We start from the raw sequence: 27,588 nt of genomic DNA, 5'->3' as shown, positions 1-27,588 counted from the left end.
TTAGAAAAACTCTTGCTAGATATGGTATTAATCATAGAATTGCCTCCGCTTATCATCCTCAAACTAGTGGGCAAGTAGAATTATCAAATAGAGAGATTAAATCTATCTTGGAAAAGACATTAATAAAACTAGAAAGAATTGGGCTAGTAAATTGAAGGATGCACTATGGGCTTATAGAACTGCTTATAAAAATCCCATGGGAATGTCACCTTATAAAATGGTTTATGGGAAAGCTTGTCATTTACCTTTAGAACTAGAGCACAAAGCTTATTGGGCAGTTAGAGAATTAAATAAAGATACTAAACTTACTTGGTGATAAGAGGTTGTTGCAATTAAGTTCTCTAGATGAATGGAGAAGTGAAGCTTATGAAAATGCTAAACTCTTTAAAGAGAAAGTTAAAAAATGGCATGATAGAAGGATCATCAAAAGAGAATTTAATATTGGGGATAAAGTCCTATTGTATCGGTCTCGTCTCAGATTCTTTGCGGGGAAATTACTCTCGAAGTGGGAAGGACCATATGTTGTTGAGGAGGTGTATCGTTCAGGAGCAATCAAAATTAGCTCTCTCCAAGGCAATGCCACACAAGTGGTGAATGGACAAAGACTCAAGCATTATATCTCAGGTGATTCCTATAATGTTGATGTTGATATTATTCGAGTGGAAACACCGGAAGCTTTCATTAAAGGACAAATTGACAGTCCGCCAGAACTCGACTTTGAAGAGGTACTTGATCTTGGTAATGAAACGTTCGCAATTTCCTTTCCGAACACTATTTGTGCTGTTGTTGGAAAATAGGAAAAATTACGAGTTCGAAACGGAGTGGAAAGGACGCACGAGGGCGTGCCACCATAGGCCGGCGCGGCCTGGCCTGGGCCCGCGCCGCCCTATGGTCTGGCCGCCTCGTCGCCCCTTTCCGACTCTGGTTCGATCTGGTACTTTCCTTTTGTCGAGAAAATTTTTGCTATATAATCCCCCGGACGCCTGGAGGTCCGTATATCGTTTTCTCGACGTGTTTTGTTTCGAGCTGTTTCTGCCAGGATCTATTTTCAGTTTAGAAGCACCATGGTCTCCAAGAACAAGGGCAAGGAGCTTCCGGATGAAGATAATCAAGAGCTTGAGTGGAAAGAGGAGGACAAGAACGTCAAGGAAGAGGATGAAGAAGAGGTGGAGGAAGACTTGCGCGCACACCCGCGTGCCACCGTCGCAAGCATCAATGTGGTGGATAACCCTCTTAGTGCAAACAAGAGTGCAAGAATTCGCACCGAAGGAAGGGTTCCACGTCATTACCTAGCTCCGAAGACATCTTTATCAGGCACTCACCATCCCTTCCACAATCTAATTTTCAATAATCAAATTGAAGGGACTCCCAGGGCAGCATTGCCTAGCAATTGGGATATAGATCGCTCTAACACTGCAGGAAGGAGGAAGCCTGAGGGTGAAGAGTGGGGAAGTAACTCCAGGAGTTGGGACTCGCCGTCGGACAGACTTCTTAACCGCGTCGAGCACAATTCGGAGATGATTCGCAACCTCACATACAAGATTGATGAGCTTCAGGAGCTTGTTGAGAAGCTTGTCAGGAATTCATCACCACCATCGCCGAAGGAGTAATTCATCATCGGTATTGGCATCCCCTTGGTTTGTTCCAAGCTTGGGGGAGTGCCGCGGTATCACATCATCACTACCTTTTACTTTTTATTGTCAAGTAGTGTCATATCATGAGTAGGGAAGTTATCATATAAGATGGGTTGCAGTTTGGAAGTATCTCTCCTTTAGTTGGTTATCTATGTATCCCTTGGTGTGAGTTATCGTTATGGAATATTAATGAGAAGTCTTATCATTTACATATTGCACATCTTATTTTAGTTTGCAATCTCTATTATATGATTTACCTTGTTGTTAGTATTGGTATCACTTTGGGAGCATTGAATAAATCTATTTGGTTTTGGCAAACTTAGCATTGGTCAATAGCAACAACACTTTGAGGTTTAAGTAGAAAAGAGAAATACATGTAGTTGTTTCATTGTCTTTCTTTCTTGTTAGCTCATAGCTTATTATTCTGAAGTTAAAATTGTTTGTGCTTACAAGGAAGATGCATGATTGTTTCTATCACATGTATATTTGTTTGTTTCCTTCAACTCTTATGCTTGCTAATTAGCCTTGCTAGCCAAAGACTTGTACTGAGAGGGAATACTTCTCGTGCGTCCAAACCTTAGCCCAAACCTATGTCATTTGTGTCCACCATACCTACCTACTACATGGTATTTTCTGCCATTCCAAGTAAATACTTCATGTGCTACCTTTAAACAATTCAAAACTTAGTATCTCTTATTTGTGTCAATGTTTTATAGCTCATGAGGAAGTATGTGGTGTTTTATCTTTCAATCTTGTTGGGCAACTTTCACCAATGGACTAGTGGCTTCATCCGCTTATCCAATAATTTTGCAAAAAGAGTTGGCAATGGGATTCCCAGTCCCAAACTAATTAACCTAATTAGACACTCCTCCATGGTATGTGATTGATGGATGGCACCCGAAGGATTCGGTTAGCCATGGCTTGTGTAAGCAAAGGTTGGGGGGAGTGTCATCATCATAATAAAACTAAAATAAAAAGGCACTCCTTCATGGTATGAGATTGTTGGCAGGCACCCGAGGATTCGGTTAGCCATGGTTTGTGAAAGAAAGGTTGGAAGGAGTGCCGCACAAAATGAAAATAAAATGGGAGCCGCTCTTTGAAGATTTGTCTGGCAAGGGGGTTAGAGTACCCGCTACCAGTCGTTGACAACAACAAACACCTCTCAAAATATTACTTTTATTCTCTCTATATGATTTCAAAACTGAAAAAGCTCTAGCACATGATTTAATCCCTGCTTCCCTCTGCGAAGGGCCTGTCTTTTACTTTATGTTGAGTCAGTAAACCTATTTCCCTCCATCTTGAGCAAGCATTTGAGTAGTTGTGATCAAACCATTATATTGTGATTTACTTCATCATGTTTTTACTTTTCCTTGTTTAGTACAAGTTTTATCTGAATGAATATAGCTTTGCAAGTTATCAATGATTATGAGGAGACTATTATGATTGGGTATGTAAGTTGTGCAATATAAACTTTAACATGAGAGCATTGCTCGATAGATAAGTATAACCTGTTAATTGTTCTCTGACCAAGAATGAAGTTTGCCATCACCAATTACGATTTCTTATGCACCTTTATTTGTGATTACTTTATACTTGTTTCAAGTTGAGTTATATGGGGAAGTTGTTTACTATAATGTCTTGTGTGAATGAATATGATACTTCTTGTCCGTATTTTATTTATCGACTCTTCACTCCATAAACATGTGGTCCTGTTTACCGAGTTCAGTTTCGCTTGGGGACAAGCGAAGTCTAAGCTTGGGGGGAGTTGATACGTCCAATTTGCATCACTATTTTGTATCATAATTTGCTGCTATTCATTGATATATTTCATATTTGGACACAATACTTATGTTATTTCATCTATTTTGCATGTTTCATCATTATTGGAGGATCGAGCACCGGAGCCAGGATTCTGCTGGAAAAAGCACCGTCAGAACGCAATATTTCGGAAGATCAACTGTGGAAGGAAATTATACCAAAAATCCTATTTTTCCAGACGATGAAGGAAGCCAGAAGGGGGAGCTGAGAAGGCCCAAGGTGGGGCCAGACCACAGGCCGGCGCGGCCCATGGCCTGGTCGCGCCACCTGGTGGTGTGGGGGCCCCACAGCCCCTTTCACCTCCTTTTCTTCGCGAAACCCTTCGTCCCGAAGACCTAAGCCACAGAGGGTTCCTCACGAAGAGTTACAGCCGCCTCTGCGGGGCGGAGAACACCAGAGAGAAAAGAGCTCTCCGGCGGCTGAAATCCGCTGGGAAATTCCTCCTCGGAGGGGGAAATCGATGCCATCGTCACCGTCATCGAGCTGGACATCATCTCCATCGCCATCACCATCATCTCCACCATCATCACCGCCGTCTCCACCGCTGGACATCGTCACCGCCGTAGCAATTTGGGTTTGATCTTGATTGTTTGATAGGGGAAACTCTCCCGGTATTGATTTCTACTTGTTATTGATGCTATTGAGTGAAACCGTTGAACCAAGGTTTGTGTTCAGATTGTTATTCATCATCATATCACCTCTGATCATGTTCCATATGATGTCTCGTGAGTAGTTCGTTTAGTTCTTGAGGACATGGGTGAAGTCTAAATGCTAGTAGTGAACTATGGTTGAATAATATTCAATGCTATGATATTTAAGTTGTGGTGTTATTCTTCTAGTGGTGTCATGTGAACGTCGACTACATGACACTTCACCTTTATGGGCCTAGGGGAATGCATCTTGTATTCGTTTGCTAATTGCGGGGTTGCCGGAGTGACAGAAACCTAAACCCCCGTTGGTATATCGATGCAGGAGGGATAGCAGGATCTCAGAGTTTAAGGCTGTGGTTAGATTTATTCTTAATTACTTTCTTGTAGTTGCGGATGCTTGCAAGGGGTATAATCACAAGTATGTATTAGTCCTAGGAAGGGCGGTACATTAGCATAGGTTCACCCACACAACACTTATCATAACAATGAAGATTAATTAGCCATATGTAGCGAAAGCACTAGACTAAAATCCCGTGTGTCCTCGAGAACGTTTGGTCATTATAAGTAAACAACCCGGCTTGTCCTTTGTGCTAAAAAGGATTGGGCCACTCGCTGCAATTGTTACTCTCGCAATTTACTTACTCGTACTTTATTCGCTTGTTATATCAAAACCCCCTGAATACTTGTCTGTGAGCATTTACAGTGAATCCTTCATCGAAACTGCTTGTCAACACCTTCTGCTCCTTGTTGGGATCGACATTCTTACTTATCGAAAATACTACGATATACCCCCTATACTTGTGGGTCATCATGTTCCATATGATGTCTCGTGAGTAGTTCGTTTAGTTCTTGAGGACATGGGTGAAGTCTAAATGCTAGTAGTGAACTATGGTTGAATAATATTCAATGCTATGATATTTAAGTTGTGGTGTTATTCTTCTAGTGGTGTCATGTGAACGTCGACTACATGACACTTCACCTTTATGGGCCTAGGGGAATGCATCTTGTATTCGTTTGCTAATTGCGGGGTTCTTAGGAGTGACAGAAACCTAAACCCCCGTTGGTATATCGATGCAGGAGGGATAGCAGGATCTCAGAGTTTAAGGCTGTGGTTAGATTTATTCTTAATTACTTTCTTGTAGTTGCGGATGCTTGCAAGGGGTATAATCACAAGTATGTATTAGTCCTAGGAAGGGCGGTACATTAGCATAGGTTCACCCACACAACACTTATCATAACAATGAAGATTAATTAGCCATATGTAGCGAAAGCACTAGACTAAAATCCCGTGTGTCCTCGAGAACATTTGGTCATTACAAGTAAACAACCCGGCTTGTCCTTTGTGCTAAAAATGATTGGGCCACTCGCTGCAATTGTTACTCTCGCAATTTACTTACTCGTACTTTATTCGCTTGTTATATCAAAACCCCCTGAATACTTGTCTGTGAGCATTTACAGTGAATCCTTCATCGAAACTGCTTGTCAACACCTTCTGCTCCTCGTTGGGATCGACATTCTTACTTATCGAAAATACTACGATACACCCCCTATACTTGTGGGTCATCACCCGGCTGGTCCACAGACGGTGATGTGGCATGTGGCCCATCGGACGGCCCAGTTGCTGTAGATCCTGGAGGATGAAGTCCAGTCCAGGGACAGGAAGCCGGATCCCAACCGACCTACGGAGGAGGCCGAATCCGTGAAGGCCCATGAAGTATCCGGATCCAGTACGTTCTTAGAGGAAGGCGGATCCTTGACGTACACGGCAAGATATTGTACCGTAGTTAGGCGACTTGTATTCCGGCTAGGACTCTCCATGTAAACCCTAGATCCGTGCGCCTTTATAAGCCGGATCTCGGGAGCCCTAGAGGCACAACCACAACTCATTGTAATAACGCGAAAGCGCCCAGATAATTCCAGACAAGCAGCAGTAGGCCTTGCCATCGTGCAGGTGTTCCGAAGCTGGGTAAATCACGTACCACCGTCCCGTGTGCACTCCGCCCTATGGCCCCTACTTCTTCTCCCCCTCGTGAGGATCCCTCCTCCGAGGTACCGTCGAATAGGCAACGACAGATCCACCCGGTCCTCCTCCCGGAGGCAAACAGACCAAGGAGAGGTATGATCTTCAAGATGTGTAGTAGTTGGAAATGAAGTTCTCTGAAGCGGTGTATCTCTGATATCATTGATGATGAAAGTTTGTTTTGTTCTTGTAACAGTTGAGATAAGTAGACTCTTTCCTTTTTGGTTTGTTTACGTATGCACTTGGTTATATGGTGGTGTCTGTGAATAATATCACTGGAGAAACCTGTTGTTCAAAGAAAATGTCGTTTTGGCCTCATCTTTGGTCTATCTCAGCTCCCCATTGGCCACTGCAAGTATTACCTCCATTTCCATGAATAAGATTTATATTATTTTTAAAAAATAAAAAATGTAAAGTTTGATCTAGTTTTTGCAAAAAGTTATTAACATGCAAAATACAAAAGCAATATCATCAGATACATCATATTCACATATGATATATAGCTGTTTTCAAAAAAAACTACTATAATGCACCAGTTTTAAAATTTGAATTGGATTCTCACTCCAGACTCGTGCTAGGAACTGCAGATTCGTTTTTCACCGTTGATTTCGCCCCATCGAATGGTTATAAACAGCTGGATTCGCTCTACTCCCTTCCCGCTCACTCTTCCCGCGCACAGCTTTTGGTAGCTTCTGGACCCTTTCCGACAGCTCCACAGCCCATGCGCTTCTGATTTTTTTATTTGCAAAATAGAACATGTTGCCCGCGGCCCGCGTTTTTGCCTTTCATCCCGCTCAGTGCACACCATCTGCTCCATTCATCAGTTGCAATCCCATCAGTTGCGTCTCGCCATTCTTATCTCATACTCACTACAATTCTATTTTCGTCTCCCTTACACCGTTCCTTGCATCTTCAACGATCTTGCTAGGCTTGGTTGAGCTGAAGTGTCAGCCGTTACTCCTATCTGTAGCATAATACATCCGGATTGGCACCTCTTCGGGATCTCCAGGCTCCAGCAGCGCCGTCGTATACGTAAGTATACAATCTGTACGTAGACAAGCCTGCCCTGTACAAGACACGTTCTTCGTGTGGAAGGCCAACCCGTAGGAGGAAACCACATGTGAGTCGCTACTTATCTTTGCTTTTTAAGTGATGGCTATGGGTTTGTACAGCTCATTTAACTGCACATGTCATGCTTCTTGTTACCACTGACAGAAGAATCAGTTGGTTAACCTCTGTGATGTAGGAGTATCTGTTACTTTTTGCACACAAGGTGTTTGTCCATTTGTCCAGTCCAGTTTCAGTTACAGATGGTTTGAAATGACAACCGGGTGCAGCTACTTTTTAATTTCCATGGTTTTTTTTTTGGTTTTCATCAGCAGGAAAATGCACAAGCAATTAACGCGATTCCTTTTTTTTCTTGTGTGTCTTAAGTGTTGACATTGCAGAGCGAAATAATCACCATTTGGTTCAGCTAAGTGGTGCAGTACCAATGGATCCTTCTCAACGCAAACGTTGCCGTGACCGAGCTAGGTACATGAAGATGACACCACATCAGAGAGAAATTTATTTGCAGAGGAATCGGGAGTACAAACGAATGAAGCGAGGTGACAGTGCAAGCAGTGGCAATAACAATGCACGGTCCATAACAGAGGATACCAGTACGAGTGCCAATGGCAATATCCACTTGCCAAATGAATCTTCTACAATGACAGAAGGTGCCATGCGCTACTAAAAATATCATCTTCGTTGTACATAATTATGTGATGATATTGATATATAATTGTGTGCCAGGAAAAGAAATAGCAGTCACTTCGTTACAGGAACCATCTTCAAGCTCTAAGATACACAGTTCATTGGTCCATCAACCAAAGTGCTCGGCAAAAAGGAAACGAGGTTGATGAAAGTATACTAATTTAGTACTAATATTTCATATTTACTGATATTATGGTCTAACTTTGTCTTTGCCATATGATAAACAGTGACCGCAGTTGGTAGGTTTGATGTGTCGGCATCTGAGCAACGCACCCTTCTTCAGCCAAACATGTGCCGTCCAAATAATGGTACTCGAGTGAAGATCAGTCCATCTGGAGTATATGTGTCTTCTATTTCTTCAGAGAATCAAGCTGCAGCGGATGCACGAATATGCAACAGAAATAGTGGCCATGGTGGATGTAAGCTCCGATGCACCACTAGCTGCTGTTCCCTGATGACATCTGAACAAGGAGAGGCATACTTACAAACAAGCCGTGAGTACAAGAGAAGAAGAAAGTCGCAAGGAGCAACTTCCAGAGGTGCACAACATACATCTGATGGAGTAGTTGTTAGTAATGAACAAACAACTAGACATACTCTTGTGAAACTACAAGATCATACCAGCCCTTCACATGAAGATCTTATCTACATGCCAAGTGATTCTTTTCCTGTCACCATTCGAGGTAATTTCAGTACCACCTTGTTCTGATTTTACTTAGTATGCTCAAAAATAAAATATTATGTTATCTGATTTTTATGACTCAAAATCAACAGATAATATTGGGGACACTAGGGAGGGGCTTGAATATGACGACCATGATGATGAAAGTTATATGCCTAGCGGACAAGGTAGGTATTTACTAAACTTAAGTCTACAATAACACTTCTAAATATAAACTGTTTTTCTTATATTTTTCAAATAAACAATGCAGGTTTTGAACTCCAATCATATCTAGAAAGGAAAATTGTCCCGAGTTGCCTACGGATGGATCCATATGATCGTATATATCAAAATTTACCCACCAATTGCCATTTTCTAGATCAAGTACCTAACTGTAAACATTGCAATGCAAAAAGGTTCCACTATGAGAGACCAACGTTTTGTTGCATGGGTGGAAAAGTTAAAATAGTAACTCCATCAGTTCCCGATGAATTACGTCGATTGTACACGAGCCAAGATCCAGATGCAAAGTACTTCCGGGATAACATACGTTACTTCAATTCTCACTTCTCTTTTACCTCTCTTGGTGTTGTCTTGGATCAACGATTCTGCAATAATAGATCTGGAGTTTATACATTCCGCGCACAGGGTCAGATTTATCACCCAATCGACCAATTAGTGCCCAGAGATGATGGTCCCAAGCATCTACAACTATACTTTTATGACACTGATGCTGATCTACAACAGAGATTTCGTCATTCACCTAACCTTAATAAAGGTCTCATCAGAAAGTTGGTAGATATACTTTCATCTAATCCTTATGTCCAGATCTTTAGAAGTCTTGGTTCTATTCCAAACCTTCGTGAGTATAGGATTGAGCTCAACACAAATATTGCTTTGGACCAAAGAGTATATAATGCTCCAACAGCATCACAGGTGGCAGCAATTTGGGTTGAGGGAAGTGACCCTCGAGGCCATTTTGACAGGAGTATAATGGTTTATGGTATATCAGACCGTCCACAATATATAAAAGCATACCACGGGTGTTATGATCCGCTATCATATCCACTTCTTTTCCCAAATGGAGAGGTCGGATGGAACTTCAACCTGCCTAGAGTGAGTTGGCGTGCAAGGACATCTATAGACAATCAGTTAAATGCTTTTGACGAAGAAGGCAAGTTCATTATCATACGATAATTGGTTAACTGCTCTATGTTTCAACTTTAGAATATCTTACTAACCATATGTTATTTTGGAATAATATGTAGGAATGCAGGAACATAGGTCCGGTTCTTGTGTCTCACCGCGAGAATATTATTGCTTTAAGCTGCAAATTAGACCCGGGGAATTTAACATCCTACTGTTTGGAGGCCGGTTGACTCAACAATATATAGTTGATATGTATATTAAGATTGAATCAATAAGGTTAGCATTCTTGTTACGACCATCCACTCAGATTCTCATAAGAGCAGATTTATATCAAGGATTGGTAGATAGCATTGTTGCTGGTGAAACACGAGCATGTATGACTGGTAAGCGCATTGTGCTCCCTCCATCATTTATTGGAGGACCAAGAGATATGCGTCGCAGATATCTGGATGCAATGGCTTTGGTGCAACGGTTTGGAAAGCCAGACATATTCCTTACAATGACTTGCAACCCACACTGGGAGGAGATAACTAGGGAACTCGCACCAGGCCAATCACCACAAGACCGTCCTGACTTGGTAGCCCGAGTCTTCAAGGCAAAATTAGAGGATTTAAAAGCTCTTCTGTTCAAGAAGAAATTCTTTGGTGAAGTTGCTGCACATGTGCATGTAATTGAGTTTCAGAAGAGAGGTCTACCACATGCCCATTTCTTGATAATTCTAAAGTCAAATTACAAGATAACTAACCCAGACCAATATGATGAGATAATATCGGCTGAAATTCCTGATAATGATAAATATCCTATGTTGCATGCTTTAGTTATTAAGCACATGATGCATGGCCCGTGTGGAGTTCTCAACATAAATAATCCTTGTATGGAAAATGGAAGTTGTAGGTATCATTATCCTCGGCAGTTCGCAGAGACTACACTGCAAGGAGAGGACTCTTATCCAATCTATAGGCGCAGGAATGACGGCCATCGAGTATGCATTAGGGGTGCAGTTCTGGACAATAGATGGGTTGTGCCTTACAATCCCTATCTACTTATGCGATACAATTGCCATATCAACATTGAAGTTTGCTCTAGCATCAAGGCGGTGAAATATTTATTCAAGTACATCTACAAAGGTCATGATCGTGCCTCCTTTGTGATCGAGGCCATGGGAGATGGTGCAGTTGTTAATGAGATTCGTGAGTACAGAGATGCAAGGTTTATATCACCTCCAGAGGCAATATGGAGGATTTATTCTTTCAATCTTAGTGAGATGTGTCCATCAGTTATACAGTTACAAGTCCATTTGCCAAATATGCACCACGTGTGCTATAAAGATTCTGAAAATTTGGAGTATGTGGTCAGCAATGGATTGGCTTCGAGAACAATGCTTACTGAATATTTTAGAATGAATTCTATTGATAGTTATGCCAGGAATTTCTTATACAAGGAATTTCCAGAATATTTTGTATGGGAAAATGGTACTAAGAGTTGGAGACCTCGCAAACAGAGAAAACAAGTAGGGAGACTTGTCACTGCAAACAGAGAAAATGGTACTAAGAGTTGGGGTCTGATTGAGGCTGATCGTAGTGTTTCTGATTGTCTGAGCGAGGCTGCGACATTCGAAATGCCTTCTGCACTTAGAAGGCTTTTTGCAACAATATTGGTATTCTGTGAGGTAACAAGTGTTCGTGAACTATGGGAGGAACATTTTGAGGCCATGGCTGATGATTTTCGGCAGGAGAGTGTAAATAATAAAGAATGTCTTGAGCAGATGGTACTTAGAGATATTAGTGCCCTGCTATATTCAATGGGTAAGGATATCAACTGCTTTGATCTTCCGAAAATGACAGATGACACTGGTTTGGCTAGCTCAGTTTGTAGAGAAGTAACTGAAGAGTTGTCTATTCATGCTGATCAAGAGCACCTGGACCTCTATGCAACATTAAATTGTGAGCAAAAAATTGCCTTTGATGAGATAATGAATCATGTTCTGAAGAGAAAGAGTAAGGTTTTTTTTATTGATGGTCCAGGAGGTACAGGAAAGACGCATCTGTATAAGGCTTTACTCGCGAAAGTGCGGTCCATGGGACTAATAGCAATTGCAACTGCAACATCTGGAATTGCTGCATCTATATTGCCCGGTGGTAGGACTGCACATTCCAGATTTAAGATACCAATAAATATTCACGATGACAGTATGTGCAGCTTCAGTAAACAGAGTGGGACTGCGGAACTGCTTCGCAGAGCATCTTTAATCATTTGGGACGAAGTTGCCATGACAAAACGTCAGGCTGTGGAGGCACTTGACAAATCCTTGCAAGATATTACTGGTGTTGGGTCTCCTTTTGGAGGAAAAGTGATAGTATTGGGAGGAGATTTCAGACAAGTTCTTCCAGTGGTGAGGCGAGGCACAAGGGCGCAAGTAACAGACGCTACACTGAAGAGATCGCATCTCTGGAATGATATAAAACAAATAAAGCTATGGCGTAATATGAGAGCACGATTTGATCCATGGTTCTCAGATTTTCTGTTAAGAATTGGTGATGGTACAGAAGCATCAATTGGCCAAGACTATGTGCGCCTACCTGAAGAAATAGTGGTCGCTTACACAGATTCAAAAAACTCAGTTAGTAAGTTAATAAATGATATATTCCCTTCACTTGGCCAGAATGGAGTATCACCGTCTTATATTAGTAGTCGTGCCATTCTCTCCACTAAGAATGAATATGTCGATGAACTAAATGCAATGCTCATTGACCAGTTTCCCGGGGAAGAAAAGATCTACTATAGTTTTGATTCAGCAGTTGATGATCCACATAATTACTATCCACCTGAGTTTCTAAACTCACTCACACCCAATGGTCTTCCTCCACATGTTCTTAGACTGAAGATTAATTGTCCTGTCATTTTACTTCGGAATCTAGATCCGTTTAACGGACTGTGCAATGGAACACGCCTTATCATTAGAGCATTTCAAGAAAATGCTATTGATGCAGAAATCATTGGCGGCCAACATATTGGAAAAAGGGTATTCCTTCCACGAATTCCTTTGTATCCTTCGGAAGATGACGTGCTCCCCTTCAAGTTCAAGAGAAAGCAATTTCCAATTCGTCTTAGCTTTGCCATGACAATTAACAGAGCTCAGGGACAAACTATTCCAAATGTTGGCATCTACCTTCCAGAGCCAGTGTTCTCTCATGGTCAACTCTATGTTGCTTTGTCGCGAGGGACATCAAGACAAACAACAAGAATACTTGCAAAACCAAACAAGGAGGTTGATCGGTCTGGCAAAAGCACCAAAAATATTGTCTACAAGGATGTTTTGATGTAATTCACATACATGTACAGGTATATTGGTCATTGCTATTTCTAATATTGCATTTTTTATTTGATACTGTGTTTACAATTATCATAAGTACAAATAGTGACCTAGGTGCTATACCATTCTGCAGGTATGTACCTAGAGCTGATGATGCCTATGCCGGAGAGATGTTGAGAGTTAATTATCTCTACAATTGCAATATAAAATGAGATGGCAGGCCATGTCACTAATGAATGGGAGAGGATAGTTGTCTAGGGAAATCCCTTTTGCAGAAGAAAGCATAGTTTAATCAGATCAGAAAGCAATACCCTAGATAATGTTCTGTCGTAATTTCTATATACTCTATTTACTCTTAAAGTATTTTTTTTATCTTGTTGTGTGAACTCGGATTAGTACAGTATGTCCGATCTCTATGAGATTGCTATAATCTTCAATCTACGATGTTGGTTTATATGCACAAAACCATACGTGTGGGGCACATGAAATAATTTTAGATAGCAAGTACCCATGATCAAAGAAGGTAACCCCGTTACTGCTAAAATTAGATCAGATGGTACAATCAATGACTAAGTTTTGGGTCATTCTGTAATCGAAATTGGGGGAAAAAACTTACAAATGGAAAGTGGAAGCAACCGTGCAGGGTGAGACTAGAGGCTGGAGCAACGAGGCATGTGCCGCCTTGCGCGCCGACTGCGGGCTGTAGCTGTCGCCACGGAACAAGGGCGACGCGAACGGCGAGCCCAGCCCCGATTGCCGCAGCGGGAACAGCCGGTGGCGCCGCGCGCCGCGTTGCGGTCTTCAGACCGAATCGTCGGGGGCGGACGCGGTAGCGCTCCACTCGGCTCCTGTTACAGTGGGGTTGGCGCAGCTGCGCCCTCCGCGGTCAACCTGCCGGCAACGCGGACGTTCCCGGCATCGCTGGCCGAGCTGCGGGCCACCGTGCGCCTCCGCAGCGGCGGCCACAACTGCGAGGCCCTCTCCTACCACTCCAAGTCAGCGACGGTGACTAGCGGCCTCGCTGATGGGCAACGCCATATGTGCTGCTCCTGTGCGCGCGCTCGGCCTTGGTCAAGGTTTGCCTCCTAGAGCATGGCCCGGCAAGCTTTGGAGATGCACGGAAGAGCCAATGGATTAGGGGATTTGGGTAGCGTCAGCCCACAGTCACAGCTAGACAATAGAAAAGGAGATTTTTCTTAACTTACCGTGCTTCCTTTTCACAAGATAGAGATCAGTGTGGCTGGTCCCCATGATTTACTCTTAATTTTTCTCTGTGCGTGATTTACTCATAGATGGACCGACCATTGACAATGGTATTTTACCGTGTGAACCAGGAGCATGAACTGGACAAATAAGTGAGAAAAATGGTTGGATAAATTACGAGTAAGATGTATGGAATGAGATTGGAAAAATTAACCATACCTACATATCAAATATTGAGGTAATAAATTTATATAAAGATAATGGATAATGTATTTTGAAATTTAAAAATTATGGCAGCAAAATATAACATACGCTCGCCGCGAAATGTGTAGGCCACACAAGGTAAGATGGACCTTAATATAACATCTAATCCCAAAAAATATACATACTCCCAATGAGGTGTCCACGAAGAAGTGTCATTTCATATTAGGATATATTGCTATTTCGTACTTACTAAAATAATAATTTCAGCAATCTCACATATTGCTCCTTCATTCCTTCTTGTATGGTGTATTAGTTTTCTATAAAAACCAAACTTTGGTCTTTGTGACTAATTTCAACGAAAAATATTATCAACATATGCATACTAAATACATAAATTATGGAAGTATATATATGTCTCAACGTGCAAAGCACGGGCTACTTACTAGTCAAAAAAAAAAGTCAGTAGTGTGGCGCGTGAACGCATCCTTTAGCCGATCCCGGGTGCATCTAACAGTTTGTTTTCTCTAAAGACGGCAACTCGCCTCGTTGGGCAAATGCCAGCATCATTCACCTTATTATTATTATACTCCTACATCACCGCCTGCACCCCCCAAAGTCTCCAATAATTACGTCTCTATCCAGATCACGAAGCCAGAACAGTCCGGCGTCTGCACGATCTGTCGATCCGGGACTCGAAACGCAATTTCTCAACAACCCACGTCCCTATCGGCAAAAGAAACCTATAAAATCCTTCGTAAAACCACCCCAGAGCATCAATCACACAGAACTCCTCCCCAGAAAACTTTCTTCCCTTCGCATCTCGGCGGCGGCTCCCCTCACCCCGATCCAACTCGCCGGCGGCCATGTCGCAGCCGGCTGCCGCCGCCGTCGCGGCGCAGCCGCAGGGGCAGGCCCCGGCCGGGCGGCAGGGAGGCGGCATAGGGCAGAGCCTCGCCGGCATCGTGCGGATGGCCGTCTTCTGGTACTTCGCCTCCAAGTTCTTCGGGCCCAAGCGCGCCCCCACGGACCCCGGGATGGTCATGTCCAACCTCTTCCAGAAGGGAGAGCCCATGGTGAGAACGACCCCCCACCCCCCAGAAACATCGATTGTGGCTAGAGGAGGCGTGTTAGGTTTCTCTGGCGGTTTTAGAGCGGTTTATTGTAGTGTTCCAGTAAGCGGATGGTGGCTTCGCGCTTATGCAATCAGGACAAATTGGGTTCTGTTTGCTCAGATGCTAAAATTTTGTAGGGTTTTATCAGTACTTTTTACCGCGATCTGGAACTTTCCTTTTTTGTTCATAGCTCACGGATACTTCAGCACATGAGAGCGTGTTTGGGCTGTTTAGTATACTTGCGAGGAGCTGATTTTGTCAGGACTGTGCGCAGACACTGTTGTTTGTCTCTCTGTGTTGGTGGCTGTCCAACAAGTAGTATCTCAAGTTTGTTCTAAAAACAAGCAGATCACGTAGCACAGTGGTGCTCCACAGCAGTGCGATTTGATTTGCTCTCAATATAAGGTCATGTGTTTCGGTATGTTAGTTTGGTGTTCTAATTGTGTGGATCTCATCTCACGAAGCCATGGGAGTCTAAACTTTTTCAGAACTAGTATAGAGTATGCAAAGGATAAAAAAGGAAAGGTATATGAAGTGTCTGACAATTTAGACAATGTGGTGTAGCCGTGTAGGGTGTGCTTCAAAATTTAGCTGATGTGAAGACGTTTGGTGTTTGAATTGTGTTGCTGTCTATGATAGGGACTTGTTTTTGAAGCTTTTGTCCACGATGGAGTTGAGGATGTCACAGTATGCTTAGATGGTATGGAAAGTAACTGTATCTCTGTAAGGGAGTTGAAAACGTCACAGCCATCCTTGGACAATATCTCTTTTGGGTCTGTAGTGTGGAGTTTGGTGGGTGAATATTGTCTGGACTAGGTGTTTCGAATCAAAGCAACTGTATATAACTTGTACAGTAATTGCCAGGTTATTTATTTGGTAGGGAAGTGATTTTCTGGTTTTTAGCGTGCACACTGATCTTATAACTTGGCGTGTCTTATTATTTCAAATATTTGATGAAGTTGGTCGAAACCCTTTATTGGTCAGATTGATGAGTCAGTGGCTTGTGGTAATGTTTTATGCAAGTACTAATATACTCCCTCCATTCCATAATTCGTGTCACAGATTTGGATGTATCTACACACATTGAATGTGTCAAGATACATCCAAATCTGCGACAAGAATTATGGAACGGAGGGAGTAATTAAGTTATAATGATTTAAATGTGGTGTCACCCAGTTAATTAAACCAAACTAACGGAAATTACTGGATTAAGTTACATTCCTTGGTAGTGCCACCCAATCTTTTTTTACACTATGGAAGCGGTTGGAATCAAACAGTAGTCTTAGCTATTTGTGTTATCCTAAACACAAATTGAATGGTGGTTATGTTGCTGCAGGATATGTGGATGTATTTATCTGAGAACGATAAATTCAACGACTTCAGCAATGAAGAAGCACTCGTCTGGCATGAAACAAACATACCATATGCAGTCTGGAGTCCTACCAGTACCAGAACACACTCACTGACATACTATCCATCAGAGGTAGGATATTACTTGTTGTAATTTACAAATTATGTTATAGTTATATGTTGTTCCCTTGCCTAATTTTGTCTCGGTGTATATTACTTCCATAGGCTCTCAAGCACAATGGATCTCTGTATGCTCATGTTTACTTTGCACGTTCGGGTTACCCTGTGGACCCTACCGATCCTGAATATGAGCAAAAATCTGCATTTGGAAGGACACATCGTAAGCTTATTTTTCATCTCAACTGTGCTTTTTAACAATTGCATGTTTGTGTGAAATTGCTCACTACATTATTCATGTTTAGCTATTGTGGCATACTTGCGGAAATCAAAAACTGGTAATAAGAAGAGCTTGCTTGGAGATTCTAATGAGTCCGAGGAAATACCACAGTCGAAGGTCTTCGACCCCATCCTTTGTTATTAAGACGCTATGAACTAAAGATTCTAGTCCAGCAATAACAGAATACAACATCTGATTTTTGCAGGAGAACATAGAATCCGAAGACAAAGAGGAGGGCCCAGTCGAATATATTTCTTACTGGAAACCAAATGTGACAATAAATCTTGTCGATGACTTCACACGGTATGCACAAGATCATATATACTTATCAGTTCCAAGTGTACTATATTGAGAACCATGTTTGTTTCAAAAGTTAATTCCCATTGGCATGATTACCTATACCTCCTCGTCAAAAAATGTGTATTAATTATTAACTTCTTGTATAAGGAATTGCATTGCTTCATTAGTGTGCATTCTTTCAACACTGGTATAATTAGATGACATGCCTCAGTTTAGAGTCAAGAGAATCTGATCCATTTTGAGTGTCTCCTATAAGAAGAGGGAGAAGGGGAATGCAATATAGTTGATTAGTTGGTGCATTTGAAAGAACCATATATTTGATCAAACTAGGAGAAACTTTCAGTGCGTCCGCATGTTTTTTGAAGTAAGGGCATGCGGTTCGGCATATATCAAAAATTCAAAATGCAATATGCATGCTGATACAGTTGATGTGAATCACAAACAAGCACGGCTAAGCTATGTGGTCAGATATATTTTTAAATTCTGCTGAAACTGGCGCTACTAAATTATGCGTTGGCTGTGTTTTAGATCTTTGCTTAATTAATTTATGTGCGTGTATCCTCATCCCAGCTTCTTATTTTGCACCACAGCCATTCTTTTGGTATATCTTTTTTTCTTAAAATAAAGAAACTCTTGCGAAACTTTTTGTTCCTAATGTCATGGTTTGAGTTTTTATTGTTGTTCATCCTTCTTACGATTTTTAAATTATATTTGCCCTTTACATTTTACAGGTATCCCCAGAACAATATTCCTCCAAATGTTGCTCCATGTATCCTTCAACTGTAACAGTTATAGTATGTGTTATATATGTTTTGCTACAGCTTTATATTGAAGGCACATGTTTTATGCTACTTTGTTGTCATTAGCATGTATTACCTTTGTTCCGAAATACTCCCTCCGTTCCTTTTTAATTGACTCAAATTTGGTACAAAGTTGTACTAAATCCAAGTCAATTAAAAAAGAACGGAGGGAGTATAAGCCAGTTTAGCTTTCTAAAAAGGCATATATTTTGGAACGGAGGTAGTATTTAAACAATTTTGTACACATGAAGACCAATTGCAAGTATCCAACTTCAGATGGAGCTAAATCGTTGTTCAGTATACTTTAAATGATTAACAGCTGCTTGTATTGAGGTAGGATTGGTATTCCTTGACAATAGAGGTACAGATTTGAATGTGGATCCAACTACAAGCAGCTACTATCCCACTGTATTCTTCAATGAATTTTGGCTGCTGAGAGACAAATTGACAGCACTCAATGAGACTGTGAAGGAACTGGCCTTAAACCTTGAAGTTAGTCCTATTAGCATGACCAAGTGGCAATTATTTCTACAGATTGAGCAGTCTTTCCAAGTTCATCGTAGCTATGGAAGTATGCTTGAAGGCGAGGCTGATGAACTCAAGGTACAATATTGATATTCTAAAATTTACCCATTCAGATTCTGGCTTTTTTAGATATGTTGTGCCCTAGTTTGTTCTGGAAGTGAAGACCCTCACTGCCTTTATTCTTCGTGAGATGCCATCAGTATATGTACTTTTAGTACCTTGGAAACAGTTGCTTCTGTCATAAACCTACTCTGCTAGCCAGTCTCCTGGTTACATATTTTTACTGACCTTGGACTTCTTCATAAACTGCAGAGGGTTTTCCTTGAAGGAAATCCATATCTCCTTGGATTGACCATGATTGTATCTCTGTTCCACTCTCTGTTTGATTTCCTGGCTTTCAAGAATGGTAAGTGCATTGCATGTTTTTCTTTTATATCGTAAATATCGTTTAATCCAACCCTGACTCCACATGTATTGATGATGTTTGACATTGATCAGATATCCAGTTTTGGAATAAGAACAAGTCCATGGAAGGTCTATCGGCAAAATCTGTTGTTCTGAACTTCATTTGTCAGCTGATTATTTTCTTGTACCTGCTTGACAATGATACTTCATGGATGATCCTTGCTAGCTCTGGAGTGGGTGTGTGCATTGAATTTTGGAAGATCGGGAAAGCGATGCATGTCGAGGTAGACATTTATGATATTGTCATCTATCCACTATCCTGTTATGGCCATTCTATTATTTGGTTCTGTCAGTATCTTACTAGTGTACAAACAGATGCAGTCTGCTTAACATGTAATATTATGCATGAAACGGAACCTATCTGATCCTAGTTGTCTTCACCTGAAAAGCAAGTACTTTAAACAGTGAACTAAGCGCTGAACATTAATTGAAATTTCAAACTCATGAATAAATGTGTTAAGAAGCAAATTATGTAGCATTAATTCACTGCGAGTTTCTTTCTCCTCATTCGACAAAATTATTAATATGGGATTAGTGTTGTTTGAGCATTTGCCAATGTGCATTTATTAAAAAACCCTTGTCTTGGTGATCCAGAATCATGTTTCAGCTAACTCAGGATTAGTGCCAGCATTGATCCTTGACTTTTGATGGCAAACAGATATCATAAAACCAGTGTATTCTCTGCTATGAGATACAGTTTGTGACAAGCTACTCTTTCCTGATATAGATATGCAATTTACATTTCTTATGAGCTCATTGATATAGAAATCTGTTACATTTCTGATGATTTTTTCTTTTCTTGGGTTGATTTGTGAAAATATTTCTTTGTTTGAGTCCAGATCGACAGAAGTGGAAAGTTTCCCATGCTGAGGTTCCGGGACCGTGAGTCATACGCACAGAATAAGACAAAGGAGTATGATGCGATTGCAATGAAGTACCTTACCTATGTACTTCTCTTCCTTATGGTTGGCTTCGCTCTGTATTCACTGAAGTATGACAAACACAAGAGCTGGTACTCATGGATACTCTCTTCCCTCACAAGTTGTGTTTACATGTTTGGTAAGCAATTATTTCAGCATTCCACTAGTTCTACGCACAAATTCACTAGGCTAATTAGCAACGGAACTTACATATGCGCCTCTAAATTTCTCAGGTTTTATCATGATGTGCCCACAATTATTCATCAACTACAAGCTACAGTCTGTCGCTCATATGCCATGGAGACAGATGACCTACAAGTTTCTCAACACTATAATCGACGATCTTTTCGCATTTGTTATTAAGATGCCATTGTTGCATCGTCTCTCAGTTTTCAGAGATGGTAAGATGAACTATCATTGCTGGTAACAATGGTTGTACATGCCAGCAATCTAGTCTTTTGACAGATAATTCATGTGGTTGCAACCATAGGCCGTTAATTGACAATTTCTGCTTGCTATGCAGATATTATCTTCTTGATATACCTCTACCAGAGGTGGGTATACCCAGTTGACAAGAAGCGTGTCAACGAGTTTGGCTTCGGAGGGGAAGAAGAACCAGCAGCGCCCCAAACTTTGGAAGGAACAGATTCAGCAGGGGCAACCCAGCAGATCGAGGGCGAGGCTGAAACCAGCACAGAGGACAAGAAGACGAAGTGAGCATATGTCGGCTCCGCTCGACACAGACACATCTTGGCAGCACTAGCCATTTCTGACACCGGGCACAAGTTTTCGGTCTGCCAATTCGGACTGGCTTCACGCGTTGCTGACCATAAGAAAAAGATGTAACAGGTTTAGAGTGGGCGCATCTACGCAAACACACACGTAGTCTTTGTGCCATTATTATTTATTTTTTTGAGTTTGTTTTTTATGCTTAACAACAGCAGTTTCTAGATGGATCTTCAGGATGCTTGTTTAGACATGTTCATGTATAAGTTTTGCCTGGCTGGAAAAATCCTATAACACCAGTGAACTAGTTGAATTTTGTCGTTCCATGCTTATTATCGCTGTAATGTGCCTGCCCAATTCATGCCGAATGACTGAGTGTCTTCGGTGCACCACCACATTCCACCGTGCATAAAGTTGCGGGAAGGAGACGATGGAATATCCGTGGACATGCGGCGTGGTTCCTAGCATGATGGGTGACTAAACAAGGCTATTTTAAAAAAGTGCCCGGGCTTGGTTGCTCCGGATAAACGAGTGGAGGAGGTTAACCCACTAGCAATTTTTTTACTATGATACGTTGCCTCGAATTCGTAAAACTGGTGTATATTTGCGGGTCTATTCGTACAGGATTAAATGGATCTGGTTGGCTGCTGGAGCGACACTTGATTGCCCGTCTAGCTGGTGTCCTGTACCGAGCACTTAGAATCCCGTCCATGGCACATCATGTTCCGGGTTCATTAGGGGTTGTGAGTGTGACTAACTCTGGATTACTAATAATGTATTTCCGAATGTTTTTTCTTGCAGATTTAGGGCTTAAATTCTAGATAACATGGTTGTCGTTTCATCAAATTCAAATGCCACAACGAAAAAATCGATTCAAATTACATCAAATGCAAATACTAGAGTCTAAATCACAAAGAATTCTCAAGAAACTCTACAGCACAAAACTATTTTTTTCGAAAAACATAGTATCAACAAAATTCTCAAGAACATCATGCATGTAGATTTGAATGTGAGTCCCCTCTTGAAGCCACAGGAGGAGGTGATGTCGTGCGCGATGCCGAAGGACATCCCATTGTCGATCTGGCGTTGTTGGTATTATTTTATCTTTCTTTCTCTATTTTTCTCTTTTGCTTGATTGTATTGTTAGGCCATCTCCAACGGGCTGACGCAAAACAGACGCCAAAAGTGACCCACGCTTTCGTTTGCATCGGCTCGCGAACTGCCGCGTACGCTGCCAGACCGACCAGCTCGAGGCGGATGTGGCGGCGGTGGAGGAGGCGCGACTGCGAGTAACCCCGGCCATAGTAAGCCGCGCAACGGCAAGTAGGTACAACCGTCGTAGTTTTTGGTTAACTCGACTAACTATCTTTGTAAAGATGGTCTTTTTGGCCAATCAAAAGTAATGGGAATTTTTTTCTTATCTATGTCACTGCCAATGCGGACGTGTAGCGTGACGCACAGCGTCCGCGCAAATGCAAAATATTTTGGCCACGTTTGGGCCTCGGTGCAGAAGCATATTTCGACCACGCGGTCCAAAATGGTCGCTTCGCGTCCGTTTGCGTCAGTCCGTTGGAGATACCCTTATTGTAACAATTGTCTCGTTTTTATATCATGTAGTTGCTATATTAATATAACGGGTCGAAAGCTGTTTCGAATCGAGAGCAGAGGGCGTAGCAAAAAATTGCATCCAAGTGTTTCAAAATTTGAATTCCTTCCCCCTTGTTTGAGTGAATTCTGAGGGATTTAACAAACAAATTGGCTGGTGGTTAGCAGTTGTCACGGTTCCGGGCCTGAACCATATGGTCCTACTCCTACCTGGGCTGCACCTCCCAAAGATCGTACGGCATGGTAGTTGCATGGGTCCCGTTGTGTATTCTTCCCTAGGATTACAGATTTGACAATACACATAGCTATACCAGCTGAGCGTCTGAAGCGATGAACGTGCACCACACATTTATCAGGAGCAGGCAAGCTCGGGCAGACTATGGAGTTTCCGATTTTTAAAAATGATTTTGAAACTAACTATTTTTCATGATGCCTTGTTCAAATATTGATTTGACATGACATGTGGTTGTAATTTGGTGGCACAAATCTTGGCTGAAAGTGTCTTGAGTGCACCAACATGGTCCATAGCCCACATGACTAGGGGTTTTAACATATAGGGTAATTTCTTGTTTTACAAAACCATATCTGATCTGAAGAAATTCAACGAGTAATAAGGATATCTGATTCAGAACTTTTCACCGGATATGGAATAAATAGCACCGAATATCTGCATTAGAGAATTACTACATTAGAGAATTACTCCCAGTTCATAGGGCTTAAGTGTATCCCTAGTTCTCAATTTTACCAACATAATATTAATTGTACAACATAAAAATTATATCATTAGAAAGTAGAACACGTGAGCTTTCTAATGATATATATTTTGTAATATTTTTTTTATTGTCAAATTTATGACCTAGGGAGACGCGCAAACCCTATGAACTGGGACGGAGGGAGTATTCAGGATTATTTGATGATTATTATAAGAGAAATCTAATTTTCATCCGAAACGTCTAAACCAATAGAGCCTATTTGCTAGTTAGGGAGTCGTGGGTTCCTAGGTCAAAACAGTAGCTCACTTACATAGTCACTATGCAAAATATAAAGTCCAAACTTATTAAGATACTAGGCTATAGAAGACTGCCTCGGTGTTATCCTAGCCTTTATGTTTACTCTATTGCATCCATGTGAACCTACTTTGTTCATGTTGTTAGGTTATATTTCTATCGCGTTAGATTATTAATTTTATGAGAGTTTTGTTAAACTAGTTCTGTCAATTATTTTTGATTGTATGGCTTGCCGGCCTAACTTGTGCTTATACATATCCAATTAGTTTTGTTTTCGCTCCGAGTCCGCTCTATTTTCGTTTCGAATCTGCTATCTTGTATATATTTATTTGAACCTGCAATCGAAATTCGCTTCATTTTTTTTAAAAAAATGCACCTGATACGGTAACGACAAAATCCAATTCAATCCGATCTGATCCGATTACATCTTCTCCAGGACAGGATGTTCCTATACGTGCGGTGTGGTTTCTTGCATGGTGTGTGACTAGTGACAAGTGACACTACCTTAGAATGACCGCACCCGAGCACCACCCCGTGCCGCTGGTGGTGTGGATTGACCGATGGTAGATAGAGTGGCATGGATGAGGCAAGGTGCCGCAGTGCGCGGCGGAGGTCGCCTCCGTGTAGGAAGGGTGGCCGACCCCCTCGTCGTGCCCGCGCCCTTTGTAGATCTCTCGCCTTGGTGCCATTGACCTGAATGGCGTAAAGCAGCAACTCCACGGTTACAATTGGAGTCACAAACGCTAGCTCCGTAGTGGGTTGGCACCCAGACATCGCCGGTGCGACCAATAAGGCCGATGACAATGTGATTTTTAAGTACAGATCTCCAACAGAGGAGAAGGCGATCGTGCGTAAGCAATTTGGCATGCCCGCAGGCTATAGTAGGGACCGACGGCCGGCGATTCACAGCCAAGATTTTGCTTCAGCTTATCTGAATTTTCTGGGTGCGCCTCCAGTAGGCAAGTTGAAGGAGGTTCCTAAGACAAGGGTTCGTTTGTCTGTAACATTTTTATGTAGTTATTACTCCACTATTATTAGTCACCACTAGCTACACAAGAGACGGTTCCTCCGAAGAAGTAACCAATAATGCAAGGTCGACAATAGTACAAGACACGATCAGCCCTTCTAGTACTTGGGCTAGCTGCACCACACATCTCTCGTGCTGCATGTTTTCAAAGCGAGCATGATTTTCTGCACTAGGATTAGGACATAAAGAAGGCCACAAGAATCGGGCACATGCCGCGCTGCTGCTCCGTTCCGATCGATCGACGGATGTTGTTGGCGCCCATGCCGCGCTGCTGCTCCGTTCGTGGACAAGCCGATGCGGCGCGGCACACAATGCACCGTCCGGCTCGCCGTCGGCAGACCGGCCCGCCGGCTGTGTGCATTGTACAATGCATGCATCTGAGGTTTTGGTCGTTAGGGAGAGATACCTTATTGCGTGCATCCATGGCCTGTGAGCATGCCTAAGTGGGAGACCGGCTGCCTGTCAAACCCAAGCGGCAAGCTAATGCTGTCACCACTAAAGCTTAATTTCGTAATCATTCTGCTTACTATGAATCGGTTTCGTATGATATGACATGTGAGTCGGATGTTTGCCGGTTGGAACAATTTTTGTATTATTTTCTTTCTAAGTAATATGGAGTTGCCATTAGTTGTCTTAGACAATAAGATCCTCGATGGTCTCTGCACATGATGCACATATACACGTACATGGTCAAAATTGGGCAGGCCACATTCATGTCTGTAGTGTCAAATTCAGCTTACACTATGCTAACAAATGACACTCCGTGGCAGCAGAATGCCACAATGGGCACGCAGGATGCATGTACTGACAACGACCACACGAGTACATGAGACATCATGCTACTCTCACAATCACAAGCCGTACGTCGGCGGATCCATCGAAAGGAAGACACGTATGTAATATTTGTACAGGGATTTGGCGCTAGTGGCGGTCGAATTATCCAATTGAACAAGTGGCCAAGAGGCCCAAGACTGTTCAGGTGCTCCTGCCGATTTGCAATGCATGGGTACACATATGAGCCAGGTTAATCCGCTCGTTTCAGAATCAGAGGTCGTTTTCTCCGGCCTTCGCATGCGATTTCTGTAGATGCTTTGTCGGCACATTAATACTTCCTCAACGGGAGGTTCTCCGTTTGAGAGGAGCTAAATCAACCTTCGTATTTCGTTTTTGGCCACGCAATGTCATGTTGGTTTTGCGTCCCACTTGCCAAGGAATGTCAAGGCGCAACGCCGTAAGGGTCGAATGGTCGATCGATATGTTCCCTGTAACCCATGAAACGTAAAATCAGCATAAATTTGCGGCTAAAAGAGGCTGGTGGATTTGTTCCATCCCGTGTGGTGCAGACTAAACCAGCAGGTAGCCGGTGTGACACAAGATGCCAGTTTCCATTAGTACTGAATAATGAAAATCGCAGTATATGAATCATGGGTTGGTGCTGGAGACGGATAACTATGGTGCTGGGTTAAAGCTGCTGGGGAATGATGTGGATCGCTCGGTGCAGGGACATACATCTCGTGAAGGAGGTCAGATCTATTCTCAGGAGTTTTGACGGTTTCGAAGTTCGTATGGTGCGGCGTACTGCCAATGAAGCTGCTCATTTGCTAGCAAAAGATAGCTGCGATAATAAGGTTTCTAGGTGCTGGTTGGGTGATCCACCGGTTACAATTGTATTTGTATCACGTCTAGACTTGGACCTGTTTGCTGTTTAATGAATTCGCAGCGATAATTTCTCAAAAGAAAATCAGCATACGTTTGCTGCTAAAAGAGACTGGATTTTGGACTGGAGTGAGGTAAGAAGGTAGCAAGAATTAACACTCGATGACCAGCTAGATCGATCGCCCTGATTCTCGCCCCTGCTTTCTCTGCAGCTTGAAATGAAATGTTCAGATACCAAGCAGCCAATGGAAAATATTTGAAGCTTGTCAATGGATTAACCAATGCCTGCGCCCCACTCGGCAGGCATCAAATCAATCGCGAGTCTACTCGCTGTTCACTTGTCAAACGTCGGATTCCCTCGACACTACCAACATGGCAACATGTCACCTCACCAACTGGTTGTTCGTTGCTTGCTTGAGAGAAAAGATGAGGGTGGGTTCTGAAAGCCCTCAACAGTGAAGCCACCAGTTCCCGGAATCCAAATTGTCATGCCGAGGTATGAAAGTCTCCTGCGTCTCAGGGCGGAAAGGATCACGTCCTAGTTTGTCTTGAGCCATTACTTTCATGTAGCTGGCGCAGCTCTGGTACCTTTTTCTCTTGTTTTTTTCCCGGTTCTGTTTTGCCAATGCATGCAAGTGCTCAAGCTAAGTGTGTGCGCGTGTGCGCGAGTGCATTAATTTTCTTCCATTGCTGTTACGGAAGAAGACGAACAAGACAACAAAACCCTACAGTGTTCGACTGTATCATTGAAGGAGCTTCTACGTTGCTTTCAGATCAAGTGAGCCGTTTTTTTTATCATGGTTTTCCAATAAAATTTAGATCAAGAAGGAAATGACATATATAATTCCAGGCATAGAAAAAGATAAGAATGCGAATAATCCATCAAGTGCTACATATTTTAGGACAAACCCAATAGAAGATAATATTTTTTATTTTTAAAAATGGGGAATTACCCCGACATCCGCATCAAAGAGATGCATATAAAATATATTTCTATATTTTAGGATGCTATCACTCTTAATGGAATTAACGGACATAGTAACTGCTTCTTGTGGATGATTTTGTAGCATAATATCGAATAACAAATTACTCTTCCCTGAAGATGCGCATAAGTTTAGCATGATATTATTTTTCCAAACAATGCAACTATTGACCTCGGCAACCTCGGTGTGGAAACACGTGGCGAATTGGCTTTGTATTGTCCTAGCAATATTTGAATAGTAAATTTTCTGCAATTTGAAAATCCCGCAACCAAAAATAAATACTTAAGGGTATCTCTATGAGATCTAGA

The 27,588-nt window shown here is 42.1% G+C and overlaps 3 protein-coding genes and 1 long non-coding RNA gene across 4 annotated transcripts; all 4 read left to right on the top strand.

The window, feature by feature from the left end:
• Window positions 1-6,911: 6,911 nt before the first annotated feature.
• LOC127334956 (uncharacterized) lies at window positions 6,912-8,018 on the top strand. The gene is made up of 3 exons (XR_007872545.2): window positions 6,912-7,242; window positions 7,557-7,840; window positions 7,917-8,018. It is a non-coding gene; the product is annotated as an uncharacterized lncRNA (long non-coding RNA).
• Window positions 8,019-8,104: 86 nt separating this feature from the next.
• LOC127329163 (uncharacterized) lies at window positions 8,105-9,735 on the top strand. The gene is made up of 3 exons (XM_051355699.1): window positions 8,105-8,560; window positions 8,652-8,726; window positions 8,810-9,735. Exons 1-3 carry the CDS (start codon window positions 8,167-8,169, stop codon window positions 9,733-9,735), a joined length of 1,395 nt encoding a protein of 464 aa, XP_051211659.1. The 5' UTR covers window positions 8,105-8,166.
• Window positions 9,736-9,768: 33 nt separating this feature from the next.
• LOC127334954 (uncharacterized) lies at window positions 9,769-13,598 on the top strand. The gene is made up of 2 exons (XM_051361518.2): window positions 9,769-13,029; window positions 13,134-13,598. Exon 1 carries the CDS (start codon window positions 9,809-9,811, stop codon window positions 13,010-13,012), a length of 3,204 nt encoding a protein of 1,067 aa, XP_051217478.1. The 5' UTR covers window positions 9,769-9,808; the 3' UTR covers window positions 13,013-13,029; window positions 13,134-13,598.
• A 1,580-nt stretch (window positions 13,599-15,178) lies between these two features.
• On the top strand, window positions 15,179-21,334 carry LOC127334953 (uncharacterized). The gene is made up of 12 exons (XM_051361517.2): window positions 15,179-15,480; window positions 16,856-17,002; window positions 17,095-17,209; window positions 17,292-17,383; window positions 17,472-17,569; window positions 18,298-18,335; window positions 18,734-18,969; window positions 19,204-19,297; window positions 19,390-19,580; window positions 20,196-20,415; window positions 20,510-20,677; window positions 20,800-21,334. The coding sequence occupies exons 1-12, from the start codon at window positions 15,271-15,273 to the stop codon at window positions 20,991-20,993; spliced, it is 1,803 nt and encodes a 600-aa protein (XP_051217477.1). The 5' UTR covers window positions 15,179-15,270; the 3' UTR covers window positions 20,994-21,334.
• Window positions 21,335-27,588: the final 6,254 nt, after the last annotated feature.

Source organism: Lolium perenne, chromosome 2, assembly GCF_019359855.2.
Source record: "Lolium perenne isolate Kyuss_39 chromosome 2, Kyuss_2.0, whole genome shotgun sequence".
NCBI lineage: Eukaryota > Viridiplantae > Streptophyta > Magnoliopsida > Poales > Poaceae > Lolium > Lolium perenne.
The sequence above is the reverse complement of the archived record's forward strand: the minus strand, read 5'-3'. Positions and strand labels throughout refer to the sequence as shown.